This window comes from Chiloscyllium punctatum, chromosome 46 (genome assembly GCF_047496795.1).
Source record: "Chiloscyllium punctatum isolate Juve2018m chromosome 46, sChiPun1.3, whole genome shotgun sequence".
NCBI lineage: Eukaryota > Metazoa > Chordata > Chondrichthyes > Orectolobiformes > Hemiscylliidae > Chiloscyllium > Chiloscyllium punctatum.
In genome coordinates this window covers 63,999,574-64,016,401 of record NC_092784.1, presented here as the reverse complement: position 1 = coordinate 64,016,401, position 16,828 = coordinate 63,999,574, and the positions used below count along the sequence as shown (strand labels likewise).

Sequence of the window (16,828 nt, the reverse complement as noted above, 5' to 3'; positions counted from 1 at the left end):
TTTACTGGTTTTTGTGATATTGAAGTACATGGGATCTTGCAGTATGCAAATTGGCTGCTAAGTTTCCTATATTATATCTGACCATACTTCTAAATCTCTTAATTGGCTGTAAGATGTTCAGTTATTGTACAAGGTGCATCCCCCTTCTATCTGTCCTGCACCTTTATACATGAGAACATAAGAACTTGAAGCAGGAGGCAGCAATTCAGCCCCTTGAGCCTGCTTGATATTTAAACATGATTACTAATCGCATCTCAGCCTCTGCTCCACTTTTCTGCCCAGCCCCCCGTAACTCTCCCTTCAACCTGTTACTAATTAAAAATCTATCTCCATCTTAAATTTATTCAGTGTCTCAGCATCTGCTGCACTCTGGTGTTGTGAAGTCGTGAATGAGGAATGTTTGAGAGAAGCAATTTCTCCACAACTGTTTCAAATCTGCCATCTCCAAGTCAATGACAGCCCATTCTAAAATTCCCCTTCCATGTTCTCTCTACCAGCCCTTCTTCTGTGACTCCGTACCAGACGTTGATCCAGCACAAACTACCTTGCTAACTCACTGGACCAAGCCAAGCTTCTGACCTTAAATCCTCTTTCCTCACCACAACCTGCTTTTCTTTTTACAAATTTGTTTGTGCAGATGTATTCACCTTCCCTAAATGGCATGAGTGAACAAAATAGGACTTTACAATAATCAATGGTTATATGGTCACAATTAGGCCAGCTCTTTACTCCAGATTTTACCGAATTCAAATTTCACCATTTGCGGTAATGGTATTTGAACTCATATCCCACAACATTGGTGTGGGACTCTGGATTGCTAACTCAGTATATCACCTCTCTAACCTAATTTGCCTTCACTGTGGCTCAAGCCTGTCTGTTTACTGAACCTTCAGTTATGTCCAGTGCTGTCCAGACAGATCTCTCATTCTTTTCTCCATAATCTTCAGGCCAAACTTTCCACAGGCTCAACGGTGACAAAATTGAATATTTTAAACTACACTGTAATTACACCAATTTCACTCAACCAAGACTTCTCCATTGTATTTCACACCCCCTCCCCTCCCCCACCCAAACCAAAAGATCCACAGAAGAACTTACATTGTTGATCATGAGGTGCATGATGGTCTTTGGCATCAGATCCCTGATCGATTTATTAACGATTCCCATGTAGGAATCCACCAGGTTACGGATCGTCTCAACCTGTCGCTCTAGCTGTGGGTCCATTGAAAATGTGTCTGGACTACTGCCCCCCTCATCATTCTCAGCCTAAAGAGGATGGACAACAGTTACAGCAGGAGTCACTCACTCCATATTGCACACCTCCCAGCATCATCCACAGAAGCAGAATTCTCTGCCCCTTTAAGTGCTGACTCCTTGTTGGGGTCTCAGCCCATGGCCAGTCACATCTGATTTGTCTGCTAGCCCAGTACATACCATGAAGGGTTTCACATTTTCCAGCCAGGGTCCCTGGACATTAAACCAGAGTGAACGTCACTCCATAGGACTCTTGTTCAAACATACGTATGGGGTACAGAGTCACCAAACATGCTCAGGATATTGTAGATCAGACAGCTTAATGTCAGTGGCAGGCAAAATAACAGGATCCTTAAATATATGAACAGAAGAGCTGGAGCAAAGCAATTATACAACATTAGAAATGTATGGGTAAGCATATTAAGGAAGGGTTGATAAGAGCGGTCAATTTTCTCTTGACAAAACGGTTGAGGAATACCATCAGAAGTCTTTGAAATTATGAAAGGTAAAGTTTATCAGAGGGATTATAGACAGAAGGTTTCTGCATGCATGACATTGAAACAAGATACCCACTCAGAAATCCAATACCTTATTCCATAGAAACATCTCTATTTTGCAAGATGAGACTATGGAAATTGCTATCACAGCCAGCAGTGGTTGGAATGACAGTGTAGATGTATTTAAAGGGAAGCTAGTCAAGCTTATGAGAAAGAAATAGATGGTTATGATTGTAGATTTAGATAAAAGATCAGCTGAGTCTCACATGGAATGTAAGTAGCATTCTGGAACATTGAGCTAAATGGCCTGTTTAAATGTGCAGTCCTCAGGGAGGTTAGAAGCTTTGTCAAGTGTGAAGGAACAGCCACTTTCTCCAATTTTGTCTTTAAGCAACACAAGACAATAGCAATCCTGTTTGCTATTTCAGAGAAAGTGTGTCAGAAGCACAGCTAAAACTTACATTCTCCCTCTCTGGGTAGACCCCTGCCCTCAGGAACGATGCTTTCCAACTGTCCACATCCTCCTGGGACTCACAAGCCAATTCAATTTGGCGATAGTCTTTATAAACATTCCTATAGAAAAATGGAATATTAAAATGAATCATTCCCACAGCTTGGATTTCACTGGACTGGAAACAAAAGCCTCAGACAGTGACAGACTAAGCTTTAAGATCTAGTTACATTGTTGTTTCCATTTTAATTTCTAATGCAGAGTTGATGTTTGCTGCCTTGACACGATAGTAGACAGAAACCTTAGCATCACAGGGCAATGCTCAGCAGGTTTAAGGGACACTGACTGGATTGGCTCAAGGAAATGTGGAGTCGCTGGGTAACAAACAAACTAGAACAGGAGCCCACCCCTGAAAATACTAGTTCATCAATTTCCCCTTTTCTCAGTATTCCCTCTCAGTCACTGCATGTGGAGTTGGAAAGAGACAGCTGCAGCTGACTTGGCACTAACCTGTGCTCGGTATTGAAGATTGCAAAAACATGTTTGGTGGACATGAAACCTTTCTCCACATCCTTCAGTTTCAGGTTGTCAAGTGGCAACATGTACTTCTTCTCCTTCTCCTATAACATTCATATAACCATTAGAAAACAGTCGTACGCTGCAGAATTCAACTTCCACCGCATGTCTCTTGGCATTTCAAAAAGATTTACACAACGTCTATCAAAAACCTTCCCCCAGGCAGGCTGTGAAGGTGGGGTTACTTTTAAACATCAGAGAGAAAGTGGGCAGAGGATGAACAAAACCATAGGATCCCTACATTGCAAAAAGGGTCCATCAGGCCCACTGAGTTTGCACCGATCCTCAAAAGAACATCCAAACCAGACCCAGCCCCCTACCCTAAACACTTAACTCTGCATTCCCCATGGTCAATCCACCTAACCTACACATCTGTGGACTGTGGTAGGAAACTGGAGCACCCAGCACAGGGAGATCATGCAAACCCCACACAGACAATTACCGAAGGCTGGAACCAAACACGAATCCCTGACGCTGTGAAACAGCATTGCTAACCACTGAACCACCGTGCCCATAAACGTTTAATCAAACGATCAGGATAAAAACACACCTCAAGCACAATGAGGGATTGCTGAAAAAAAAGATTTTGTTGAAGCTTTCTGGTTTGCACTCCATGAAAATTCGCAAGAAATACTGAAGTTAAAGGAAAAAACCCAACATTTCTATTGTATGACGGAAGTAGGCAAAAGTGAGGACTGCAGGTGCTGGAAATTAGAGTCTAGTTTAGAGTAGTGCTGGAAAAGCACAACAGGTCAGGCAGCATCTGAGGAGCAGGAAAAAATGACGTTTCGAGCAAAAGCCCTTCATCAGGACTCAGCCCTTCCCTGTATGAGGGAAGTGCTAATTAGTTGGAAAGTGGACTTTGATGGGTTGAAATGTTGCCATGAAGAACGTCCCCATAATGGGATTAAGCAGAGAACAGTTCAGACAGAAATGAATGATGCTCTCCCACTCCATCAAGCGCAGCAAGGTATCCAATCAAACACATCAGTATATGACCTTTGTAACCACTGCCAGGACAGGGAAAAAGTCAACTCCATGTGCAATGTCTCATGCATAAGGTAAACTGAAACCAAATTCAAGACCAATTCCAATTTAATTAAAATACAACGGAGAACACGCGAAAGAGTTAGATTCACTCACCTCTTCATCTTTGTACCAAGACAGTGACTCAGCCGTTAGCACAAACCAATATTCCTTGGAGCCACCCTTCATGATGCTGATGTTGTTGATGGTGATCCAACCCCTGCGAATAACCTGGAAATAGTCAGCAGCATTGTGAGGCTGAGCAAGTCCATTAAGCTGGGAGCCCTTATATCACACCAACCCACATGAGACTTTAGTCAGATGAGTAGGGAAAGCAAAGGAGAGGGGCATATGTCCGTGGATGGAGGGGGAGACAGGTATTCAAAGTTAACAAACACCACAGTCTCAGGAGGAAGCAAGAGAAAAACGAATTACTGAGGAATATTTGTGCATGTCTTTATCTGCACAGAACATTCAGAAGTTGATTAGAAAGCATTAAGACATCACAGTTAATGAGGAGATTTTTTAAAAGCTCTGCTGGTGGAACCAAAGTCTCTACAGCGTTGGGTTGACTGCAACAGCCAATGAGCTGCTGTTGCTGCTGCAGGTCCTCCAAAAACCTACTCCAAGAGGCAGTTCCATTGCAAAATGGGGTTAGTGGAAAGTCAGATGATGTTGGGGAGAATTAGAGACACGTGACACAAAACAAAAAACAAACAAGTTAATTAGAAACAAACTTGGTTAGTCACCTACCTGAGACACAGGAGGGGGAAACTGTCTCTAACTCAGAATAATCCAGCTACCCCTGGGGGTTATTCACTGCACTGATCCAACATCGGCCCCACAGCAACTATCAACTTCAACAGGATCACTTCCAAAAAGTGTGGCACACAGATGCGGTTAAAACTAACTGCATTTGGTGCAGGTGAAGAGGAAATAGTGAAGATGCTAATGTGTGCCGTTGGTGGATGGAGCAAAGTACTTGATTAGCCAGCATCAAATGGAACAAGCAGCTGATCCAAATGACCAGACAGAGCCGCCATGCTGGTGAGCGGAGGACTTCCTAGCTCAAGTGTAGTAATGCAGCATTCCCAGGAGGAAGATACGAATAGAAAACTGTGAATGAATCACACACACTTGATTCCATCGGCTGCTGGAGAACCAGATGATGAATGAACTGCCATTAATGGAGTTGACACCATCACCAGAAACAAGAGCAAAGACAGAACTTGCTGATTAACACCAATCTGACTGTTCATTTTGAGCATTGTGATTATTGGATCTGAGCAGAGAAGAGAAAAAAAAGGACTGAAACACAATGAAATCATTTTAGCCATGACTGAATGCCAGGGGGAAATGTTTCCTGATCACATCCCAATCTAATTCCTCCTCTCACCATCAGACAAACTCAAATCAACTAAACTAAGCAACACACAACACAAACGGTACTTACCAGAATCTCACCCTTTAGAAGTGTTATAGTTTAAAGAAGGCGGAATATCAGAGGAAAAAGTGAATTGAGTGAAGGGTGGGTTGAAGTAAAATTGGATGGACAGCAAAGGCACAGCAAACAGTCAGTAAAGGAGAGAAGACAAAATGACATGCAGTTATTAGAGGCCATCCTCAGCCAGGCCTTTAAAATAGCCAAAATAACTCTTTAGTACAAAACCTGGTGGAACCAGGCACCGGATTTCCCCAAACCTCTCACTCCAAAAGACACACATCAATTCAATGAGGGCAAAAGGGGTAAGCGGGGTAAAAGAAAGGAGGGGCTGGACAAAATGGGGAGGAGGTGGTGAGTTGAAGGAGGCAGGGCAGGGAGCAAGGTGGCCGGCAGGGGGGGGGGGGGGGGGGGGGTGGCAGGGTGAGAGGCGCAGTCAGCTGTGCCCTCAAGAGAATTCAAATTCTCCATTTTGGCTCTGTACTGACAAATTCAGAATTTCACCAGACAATTAACTTCACACAAACATTCTGCAAATCCTTGTTAAATTAATGGTGCAAAGTGCAAACTCAAGTTAACAAAGCTCAATCCAAATATTACATCAACATTCCCACTCATGCAAATCCAATTGCTTAAAGATGCACACTTTAGTCCCACAAATTGGCTCAAGATCAAACCCACACTCTTACCTGGTTTGGAACTGCTCGTTTCTTTGTTAACTGGCTGCTCCTCTGCTGTGCACTGGAGGGAAAGACAGCAAATTGTATAAGGAGCTTATACCTGGAATCAGCCAACAAACTCTATCCATGAAACTGAATTTCCTCTTCCCTGGAACCAGTCTGCTAAACTTTTTGGAACCTTCTCTAAAGCTTAAACTTTTGCTTAATGCGTGCTGTCCACAAGTTGACAAACCTGAGGTGGCTATCCTGTTTTTCAACATTCATCATAACCTTTTTGATTCTGCACACTGTGCCCCCATATGTATTACATTTAGGACGCCATGCATCTTTTAAACATTTTCTCAAGTCCCTCTGATCCTGCAACTTGTTTGGAATATACTCTTTTTATTGCCCAGCCACATTCTTCCTTCTCAATTACTTCACATCTTTCATCTACCACACCTATTTTATCAGCTAATCTACCCTCAAAGTCAGTCAGTATTCCCTCCCCCCACCCCCTCCCAGTTTACAGTACTTCCAGGTTGTGCCCAGACTCACCAAAATCAATGTTAGTAACAGAGACAGAGAAACAGCAATCCTAGGAACAATCCTGGGGAATTTCACTGTTTACCTGCCTCCGGTCAGAAAACCAGACATAAACCATGGTCACTCAGCCAACTTCACATCATTCTAACTCTACATCTGTAAAATCTTCCATACTGTCAGTTTTGACCCATCACCTTGATAACTTATTATCTCTACACCTTAATCAGTTTGTACAGTTTTGGATTACTTGTTACTTTGGTTAGACACTCAGTGCGTGCATCATTTTATACTCATCATGATATTCCAGCACCACCTTATTTTTAATTTTTTTTGTAATTATCTCTCTGGTTCAATTAATTGGATTATAGGTCATCTCTTTACTTGCTATTCAGCTGTTGACACTTTTGATCACCAGCAGAGATTTATTATTCAGCCTGTTGACACCCCACTCACCCCAACTGTATGATCTTTTGATCGGTCTGTAAATTGTGCGCGCTTCTCTTCACTCCACCTGAAGCAGCAGCAGCGCTCCGAGGGTTAGTGCTTCCAAATAAACCTCCTGGACTATAACCTGGTGTTGTGTGACTTCTGACAGAATTGCAATAAGTAGCAGATTCAGAGTGTGGCCAAAAAGGGAAACCGAATGGTATTGAACTAGAGCTCATAACTCTGGTCACCTAGCTCACATCAAGAAAAAGTTCAGAGCCAAGAGTCTTTCTGCCCAGTGTTTCTGGGATCTAGCCTGTGGGCTCCTCACACACAAGAGCACAAACAGAAGACCATGGCTGATCTGTGATCCAACTCCAGCTCCAGCTCATGGGAACAGCTGAGAAAGAGAGAAGCTGCTCTTCAGATCATGAAACAAAAATTAAAATGCATCTATATTCTCTGACATTTGTATGAAGGAGTGAGTTCACATCATTGAAGCATAAAAGTTCTTACAGGATTTGACAGGTAAATATTGAGAAGCGGTTTTCCTGATTAGAGAGCAGAGAACTATTGGGTACAGTTTCAGGATAAAGTTGAGCTATTTAAGACTAAAATGTGTTAAAACTGTCTTGTCAAAGTTGCCTGCTTAATTGGCAAACTATACCACCACCAGTCTACCATCTGCAAGATTTTTTATTCTTGCATTGGGTGAGAGTCACGTGCAACTTTGGCATTGGCTACCAATTACTATACTTGCCCTCAAAATTATTGCTCGCTCGGCCATTTCAGAGAGTGGATCACATTACTGTGGGTCTGGAGTCACATGCAGACCAGACTACTACTTAATTTAAGTACAGTGAATATTAGACAGGCTTTTTAGGAAAATGGTTACATGCTCACCATTAAAATAATTCATTATTCCAGAATTAGGGGCAGCACGATGGCTCAGTGGTTAGCACTGCTGCCTCACAGCACCAGGGTCCCAGGTTCAATTCCAGCCTCAGGTGACTGACTGCGTGGAGTGTGCACATTTTCCCCGTGTCTGTATGGGTTTCCTCCGGGTGCTCTGATTTCCTCCCACAGTCCAAAGATGTGCAGGTTAGGTGAATTAGCCATGATAAATTGCCCATAGTGTTAGGTGCATTAGTCAGAGGGAAATGGGTCTGGGTGGGTTGCTCTTCGGAGGGTCTGTGTAGACTGGTTGAGCCGAAGGGCCTGTTTCCACACTGTAGGGAATCTAATCTAATCTAGCCTATCAAATAAATATTTCACCACCTGACATGGTGGGATTCAAGCCCATGTTCCCCATAGTATCAGCCTGGGGCTCCAGTTTACTAGCCCAGTAACATTAACAGTATGCTACTACATACCCCACAGTCGTGCCCAGCCTCCTTTAACATCACCTTCCAAGAGCTTGAGCATTTCGAAGGTCAAGGACAGCAGATGCACCAGACAAACATCACCTGCAAGATTCTCTCCAAGTCACAAACCAATCAGCGTTGGTTATATAACCCCATTCCTTCACCATCAACCGTCAAATCATGGAAGTCTTGCTACATTCCATGGATTTGCAGCTGCTTCGTGATTAGAGATGGTCAAACAACCTGGCACAGCCAACGAGGCTCACATCTCACAAACCCAGAAACTCTTGTAATTCTCCAGAGTGGTGTAGATGTTTACCAATGATTATATTCAATGCCAAGAATGATTGATAATTGTTTACCAGGGGAATTAAGGTTAAGGATGAGAAAGTGGAGTGAAATAGATTATCAGCTCTGATATTCTTGACTGATTGAACAAGCTCAAGTGGCTGCCTGGTCACTCCTGCTCCAATTTAACCAGCTCTTACTTCTGACCTTCCACACTTACTTTGCAAATCCAATGAAATCCTCGTGGTTTGTGTTGATGTAGGATAGTTCGATGTCAATCAATAAAAGGATCTAGAAGAGATCAAAGACAGGTAAGGCTGCTGCAAACATGTCCTCAGGGTGTATACTCACAACACGAGCCCAACTGATGAGAAGCTCCCAAAGAATTCGGCACTACATCAAAGGAACGATTATGAGTGATTACAGATACGAAAATGTTTTATATCTGATATTATTTGGTTTTTAAAAACTGCAGAAAGTGGATTGACTTCAGTTTTGTCGAAAAACCTGTCGCAGTTTCTTTTAGAAGAGGTTATTCAAAGTCCATGATATTGTTTGTTTTTTTTTAAAAAGAAGAAACAAGGCTTCCTAAAAATCACAAGTTGATGTGTGCTCGCTCTGTTATATGGTCTTACTTTGTTTAGAACAGTGACTGCCTTAGAGATGTGCTTTTTTTTCTATCTAGTTCAGTTATAAAGGAGTCTGTGAAGTACTAGTTCAGATGGTGTAAAGCCTGCTGAGAATAAGCCATGTTGGAGGAAAGCTCACCAAGAACAAGCTGCCCAACTGATTTTTCTCAAATTCAGGATGAAACTTATTCATTATTTTGAAAGAGTTTGAACAAACATCTCAAGATTCATATTTCCTAAGCAAGCTGTTTAAATGCAAGCGATAACCATGCATGATCATCACTTGACCACACCTGCCCGAGCATCATAGCAACAGATCTGGAAAATACAAAACTTTACACGTTTATCTTCAAGAATGACCCATTACAAAAGGGTTTTGTTTTTCAGAAAGCCAATTTCTGCACAGAAATCTATTACCTTTCTTTGCTTGAAGAGTGAGAGTTGTATGTGTTTTGGGGATATTTTGAGGGGTAAGCATTTATGCTTCCATATTACTAACTGTATGTTAACTAATCATTGCATCCTCATTGAATAAGGTATGTTTTATAATAAACCAATTTATTGGACAGCGCATTGGCTCAGCACTAGAGTTCAATTCTATCCTCAGGTGATTGTGTGAAGTTTGCACATTCGCTCCATGTCTGCATGGGTTTCCTCTGGGTGCTCCAGTTTCCTCCCACAATCCAGAGATGTCCAGGCTAGGTAGATTAGCCATGGGATAAGCAGGGTGGGATGCTGTTCAGAGGGTGGGTGTGGACCTGATGGGCCAAATGGCTTGCTTGCACACTATAGGGAATCTATGATCTGTGAATAATTGCGTTTATTAAGAAACCTGGTTTGTAGATCTTGTGTTTGAAACCTGGCATTTGCAAGGGTCATCTTGGGAATTGGATAAAAGTCTTTTTATTTTATGTTATAACCCATGGTGCTCTCCTTCAGCCCTGGTTATGATGCTACAAAGCCCATTATGGCAGCCAGCAGGTACTCACTGACCTGATCCTTGGTCTTTCCCTCCCGATCTCGGACGTGAGTGGTTACAATCCTCTCTGTCTCCTCGCGTAACCTAGGAAAGGAGTTGAGCTGCAGGAGGAGGAAAGCAGACAGCACTGCAGTTTTCTGAGGTCTAACTCAAACCAACAGTCACAAACAGGTCAGTACAGTGAGGAGAAGAAATCTGACCAGCTGCAGCAGATCAAATTCACTGAGAAACACAGCAAGCTCATTCTCATCACACATCACCAGATAACAGAAACCAACCAGGATGGGAGAAAGCTTTGATTAAAACTGTACTAGTTGCTGCACAAACTGACCTGGGCCAACATGGACCATTTAAATGTAAGGGTCGAATGTGGGTGATGTCCAGCTTTATTCAAAGCTTCATTACAACCAAAGCAATCAGCTAGACAGCAGCCCGACAAGACCAAGATAAATGAGTATTAAGGACAGCACATACAGACTGAGCAGGCAGACTCTGTGGGACAGAGAATACAGAGTAAACATTTAGCAGTAATCTCTTGAAAATAGTGGCCCAAGCCCAAACTATGGGAACAGGCAGAGCAGGAAACTCAGATCAGAAGAGTTGTGAACAGCAAAAATTAGCCAGAGCAGACTGATTGGAGATATTGGCAACAGAGAGAACAGCAAGTGGTCAGGCCAATGAAGAGGATGCGGTCTATCAACCTGACCATTCAGAAAGCTCAGTGAAGACCACAACCTAGTTACAGTACAATGAGGAGAACACTCATTCTCATTCCACTAGAACTAGGAAAGGCAAGTTCTGTAAAAACAGTTTAAACCTCTTCATGTGGAGAACAGAAAGCCGTCTGATGCAACAAAATAATGACACCAGCTGAGACAGGATATGCAAAGATAAGAATCATATGAAATTCTGATTTTTGGTTTGAATGAAACTTAGAACCTTGGCATTCAGTGAACTGCCAGACTATAGCACCAAATAAAATGAACATTAAGGCTAACTTTGGAGCAATCAAAATGGGAATGCTTAATAGATTTAAAATCTGGAACACTACACTTTAGTAACTGAGCTATAGAAATAACTCTATGCTGTCATGGACTAGGATACAGACCCTTGTGAGAGATATTGAGTCTGCATAATGTAGACAGGTTCATCTGTTGTTGACCCCACCCCCAACTCATTCTCCAGACTCAGACTCTTGAACACCATCTTTACATCCTGGTTCTTTGTCATCCACCCTGCATCCCCCCACCCCACCCTCCTGCACAACCTTACACCCTAGGTGTCCTCTCACCTCAATGCCACAAACTCTGCCCCAGGTTCTGATTTCACTCTGTTTTTGCCCCAATTTACAAATCCCTATCACAGTGGGTCACCTCCCCTCCCTCCACAAATATAACGCGACTGACTCTCTGCTGCTGTTGGGATGGGAAGCCAGCTTCTTCAGGTGGTCAGCAATGTGGCAATGCCCACTATCAAACAGTGTGGTCAGTGACACTTTCCTTTGCACAATCGATTTGGGAAAATCACCTGCTTGAAGGTGGTTCAGAATTGAATGAAGGAGATGAGATGCCCCTTTGGGCAGCCTCACTCAGTAGCTCAATCATTGATGGAGGGTCCCACATCAGTTTCAATGCTATCGTACCTTGTCGCTACACTTTCTGATGACAGTCGCCAGCTCGGAGACCACCATATCAATGCACTTCAGGCACGGCTCCTTCAACTTGTGCACTTGCTTTTTCACTATGGCTTCGAATGCCATGTCTGGGGTGAACAGCCCCGTCCTACACAGCAGTACAGAGCAGAGAAAACAGGGACAGGGAAAGATTGGGGTAATGTGGAAACAGAGGCACCAAGAGAGAGCAAGGAAGAGACAAAGAAGTGGGGGGAAAATAAACAAAAATAGACAGAGAATGCAAGAGAGTTAGCATGTCCATGATCAAGGTCAGCAAACTGAACCAAGGCATACCATGTCAGTACTGTGGGGTCTCTGAGAAGATATTGTGCAGGCTTCAGGAATAGGGAACAATTTTGCAATTAAATACAGAGCACACTTCCCACCATGAACATTTCTTTTGCTGTTCTAGCACTTCAGCCACAAACTGTTTCCTGGGAGAGATGGCGAACTCCCTTCAGTCTCCAAAATCCACATAATCAGAGAGTCTGAAGTGGAAGACTGCCACAGAACACAAAGCATGCTGCACCCTCGGCCCATTACCTGGAGCCTCAGCATAACTGGTTCAAATGTAGGGTATGTTATAGAAACTGTTGCCTAGCCTGGCTCTCAGCACTCACACAGGACCCAGACTGCTCAGTTTGCTTATCCTGTTTAGTAATGCATGCATCATTATTTCTGATGAACCATTACACATGCTGTGTGTTCCTTTAGCTTGGATTTTTTTTTGAAGGGGAGAAGCGGTGTCTCAGGTGATTGAACAAATTAAAGCAGCTTGGAAATTAACAAATAAAAACTGGATCCAACTGGAAGAAAGAATTCAAGCCCTGGTACTAGGAATGACTTATTTGGAACCTGTTACAGCAATGTGCATAAATATTGATAAGGTAGCATTTGTAATTCGTCACTCCAGGCATATAAAACCAAACTGATTTCAGGATTGGATTGGCCTGGCCTGGTTAAAGGTCTCACTAACTGAAACTAAATAACTACAGCTGTTGGACTAGTTCCAACAAGCTTTAACATACACTGCAGCAGAAGAATATCAGAACTACATCCCTTTATAGCCCCAATGATAAAACTTCAGATGTTTGCAGTCACTCATCTGCAACAACAGGATGTTAAGTGTGTCACTCCAGGAGAGAATCAGGATTTTTCCAGAGTCCCAAGGGCTGGGGCAGCTGAAGGAACACACAGCCAATTTAATGCATTACTGTTTTCACAACAACTCCCAATTCTGTACCAGGGCCAAATATTTGGGAGGTCAAACAGTAAATTTATCAAATTAGCATTATCCCAACACACAAAAGTACTCAGTCCCCATCAACACTCGGGAAAATTCTCTTGGTCTAGGTTCTACAGTAAAACACACATTTAAACTGTACTACATCTCTATGTATTTAAGAAGAGGACAGGAGCACCAGTAAATCATGGAGCTTTGTCTAAACATTAGTACCCATTGCCCCACTGTGCTCACACATTACAGAAAGGACAGGCAGACAGAGGAACTACACAAATAGCAAAACGGTGTGGAGTAAGGAGTGAAATATGGGGTTCGGGGGATGTCCACACAAAGCAGGATTGGGTGGAGATGGAGGAAGAGAAATGCTAGACACAGCAGGGCTTGGGGGGGGGGGGGGGGGGGGGGGTGGCGCAGCAGGGGGAAGAGGTACAATAAGTAGCCCTGTCCCAGTCTCTCTATCTCCCTTCTCTCTAAAAGAAGGCCCTGTTAACCAAAGTGCTACACTGAAAGGACTGGTTCACTTATGCTGCCCACTTGGTTCTTTTGTCCTCTGCCATCTCCAACTAAAAGCTGCCCCACAGTGCGTGCCAGGACTGATGGCCAAGGCTGTAGGTTGATACAGCTACATGTTCCTCACCCATGCCCTAGGTGCTCCTCTCATCCAGCAGACAGTTTAAATGTTAGATCATGCACACACAATGACAGTTTTAAGCTGCTGGTTGCAAGGCAAACCTCCGAGGCAGAGATACCTTGAGTGTGCACTGTCTGACAGTGTTTACCAACTCCTGGATAACCATGTCCACACACTTCAAACACGGTGCTTTCAGCTTCACCACCTGCTTTTTCACTATTGCGTCAAATGCCAAGTCTGGGGTGAAGAGCCCCGTTCTACAGCCGGGGGAAGGAGAGATAAAAAGCAAAACAAAAAAGGGAAAAGCACGTCAACACAACACAAGAAAGAGCACAAGACCCAGCTCAGTCTCTACAAAAGTATTTATTTGGATGTTGACTATTTCCCAAATGTGTTGGGTTTTGATTCTACAGAAGGGTCAGTTTCAGGTGACGATAGTATGATTATTTCACCATGTCTAAGGTAGATCCACCACATACACCCATATCAGCAGGACAGGGACTGGCATTATCAGACACACATACATATAGTCATTAGGAAATTGGGGCAATTAAGACCTTTAGTTGGATTTAAAGGAGCATTGTGAACATTGAAGCACATCACCAGACTGCAGACACATTCCAACCTTCAGAAAGACACTCCCCAGGATGCACTACACATCCCACCCCATCCGGTGACAGTACCCTGCCCCCCCCCCCCCCCCCAAGTCTGCCTCAGTGCCTGGGTCACACACAGTTTCCTAAAGTTTCTGATTCCCACCTGATCTAAAAGCTGAGCTTGCATCAAATCAGATCGAAAATGAATTGTTAAACAAACAAAGCTGACACAAACAGAGCAAATATAAAAAAACGTGTTAAACAAGTAGAAGAGGTGAGAGATGGGAAAACTTCCACAGATTATTTGTCCTCAAACCCAACGATCAGAACAAAGTTTGGAGCAACCCTCCCAACCTCGAGTTATGCAACACCTTCCTGAACCTCCCTTAAACAGTGTTTACATAAAGTCATTCTACACAGCACTGTACACAAAACTTTACTGTGACTGAGCATTTAATTGTAAACATTTTCATTTAAATATAAATCACTCACAGAGTCAATCTTGAACACAAACAACAGATGCAGTCTACACCCTGTTCAAACAGTAGCACTACACTATACACATTAATGAGTTGGCAATGTTCCCACTCTGTGACTTGGGTGCATAGCCATACAGGCCTATGTTTAATTTACACACCATGCAAATAGGTTTAATGCAACAGTATACTGAAAAAATTGTTTTCAAGGGAACCCTGGTCAAATCACTGCAGCATTTGCTGGGTAGACAGTGCACTGGTACAACCTGTTTGAGTACCTCTCCTGCTGTACAGTACCTACTCCTTTTACTTTCACACCCTACACCAGAGTAAGAGCTTCATTTACATTATCCTCCTTCAGCTATTGCAATTTTATATGGCCAACAATACTTGCCTGACACCATGAATATTTTTAATTGCGTAGCTGATTTCTCTTCGCAGCTCCTTCTCATCAAATTCCATCTGTACAGGAAATATAAATCAACAGTTACAACTGTCAGCAACTGAGAGATAAAGAAGAATGCAGGTTGACAAGAATACACTTCAGATAACAATCAACCTCTGTCTCCTACCATCAAGATAATTATCAACATTCCCCAAACTATCCACTGTTCCAGGAACACCTCACCTTCACTAGCTCAAATGGGAATCGTTCATGGAAGATGCGGTTAATTCTTGCACCTCCAGACAGTTCCACTGTATCCACCTGGTCGCCAGAGCCTTCGATTCGCTTCTCAAAGTCCACCCCAAATTGCTGCACCATCCTAAGGGTCAGAACACCAGCATTGAAAGAGAGACTTATAGTCCACACACAACCACAATTGCTTGTAAATGCAGAGATTTTATGTAGGCAAACATGACAGCGATTTTCCACAATATGCTCTTATAGATATCAATAAGATTGAGGGCGTTAATCAAGGGAGGAATGTTGATCAGAACCACAGTGCCACAAAACATTCACCTGACCAAGCAGGCAACATCCTATCATAAAGACCAGCACCTCACACAGACAACACAGCTGTAAATCTCAACTCCAGATTATTCCGGAGTTGGACTTGACCCCACAACCTGACTCACTAACAGAAAGCATGGAACTATTAAGGCACAAAAAGTTACACTGTCCACTGTTTCCACGTCATCAGCCATATAATCCCTACCGTGTGGAAGTACTCCATCTGAAATAGCAACCCACAAAGGCCCACTTTCCTACCCTCTGTAACCCTGCATTTTCCCATGGCAAATCCATATAGCCTGAACATTCCTGGACACTATGGGCAACTTAGCATGGCCAATCAACCTAAACTGCACATTTGGACAGTGGGAGGAAATCAGAGCACCTAAAGGACCCATGCAGACATGGGAAGAAAGTGCACATTCCACAGTTGCCAGAGGGTGGAATCTGGGTCCCTGGTGCTGTAAGGCAGCAGTGCTAACCACTGAGCCACTGTGCAGCCCAAGCTAAAAAGTGGAAAAGATTTTCATAGCTTGAACTGGAGTTCCTTAAGAGGTTGACAGCCAAATCAAGGAAGTGAACTTGTTGCTTGAGATGAAGTTAATGGTGTGTTGTGTAATTCCAGTGAGCTGGTGTGTACGCTGCAGTGGGCTGTGAGCAATATCAGTTATTGCCCAAATACATCCAGACATTAAATTGCATGATGATCACAGCTCAGAGTGGCATCACTATCAGTTTCCCAAAAGGGAGAATGAACAGCCAACAGGAAAGGGAGGAGACACAAAGATGGGTAACACAGGAGATGGAGAGAACGACAATGGCCAAGTGTCCTTCAGTACAGTCCATACAATGAAAACCCACCCTGCTCCACTTACTGGAGGAGTGCCTTGGTTTTCCTGGTGGGATCATCTGGTCGGAAATTTTTATATTCCTCAACCTCCTTCTCCAGGGAAAGCATCTGACTCTGTAACTTGTTCCTCAGTGTGGGCAAGGTTTCACGGATGTGGTTTGTCAATTGCTGGGTTACAATAAAATGGAAAAATAATGAACAGTAAACTGCAGCAACATAAGCAAAAACTAGAAGATGGTGCTCACTTCATCTACTGCCCCTTTGCAACACCC

At 43.3% G+C, this 16,828-nt stretch overlaps 1 protein-coding gene across 1 annotated transcript in view; it reads right to left on the bottom strand.

Annotated features, from left to right (window-relative positions):
- Window positions 1–16,828, bottom strand: part of LOC140468236 (dynamin-2-like) — a 47,607-nt gene that overhangs the window by 5,997 nt on the left and 24,782 nt on the right. Inside the window, 12 exon segments of the mRNA XM_072564507.1 lie at window positions 1,099–1,266; window positions 2,213–2,324; window positions 2,713–2,822; window positions 3,922–4,035; window positions 5,258–5,269; window positions 5,935–5,986; window positions 8,749–8,819; window positions 10,151–10,237; window positions 11,779–11,917; window positions 15,149–15,216; window positions 15,383–15,518; window positions 16,582–16,724. Of these exon segments, the coding sequence (XP_072420608.1) occupies window positions 1,099–1,266; window positions 2,213–2,324; window positions 2,713–2,822; window positions 3,922–4,035; window positions 5,258–5,269; window positions 5,935–5,986; window positions 8,749–8,819; window positions 10,151–10,237; window positions 11,779–11,917; window positions 15,149–15,216; window positions 15,383–15,518; window positions 16,582–16,724 (1,212 nt within the window).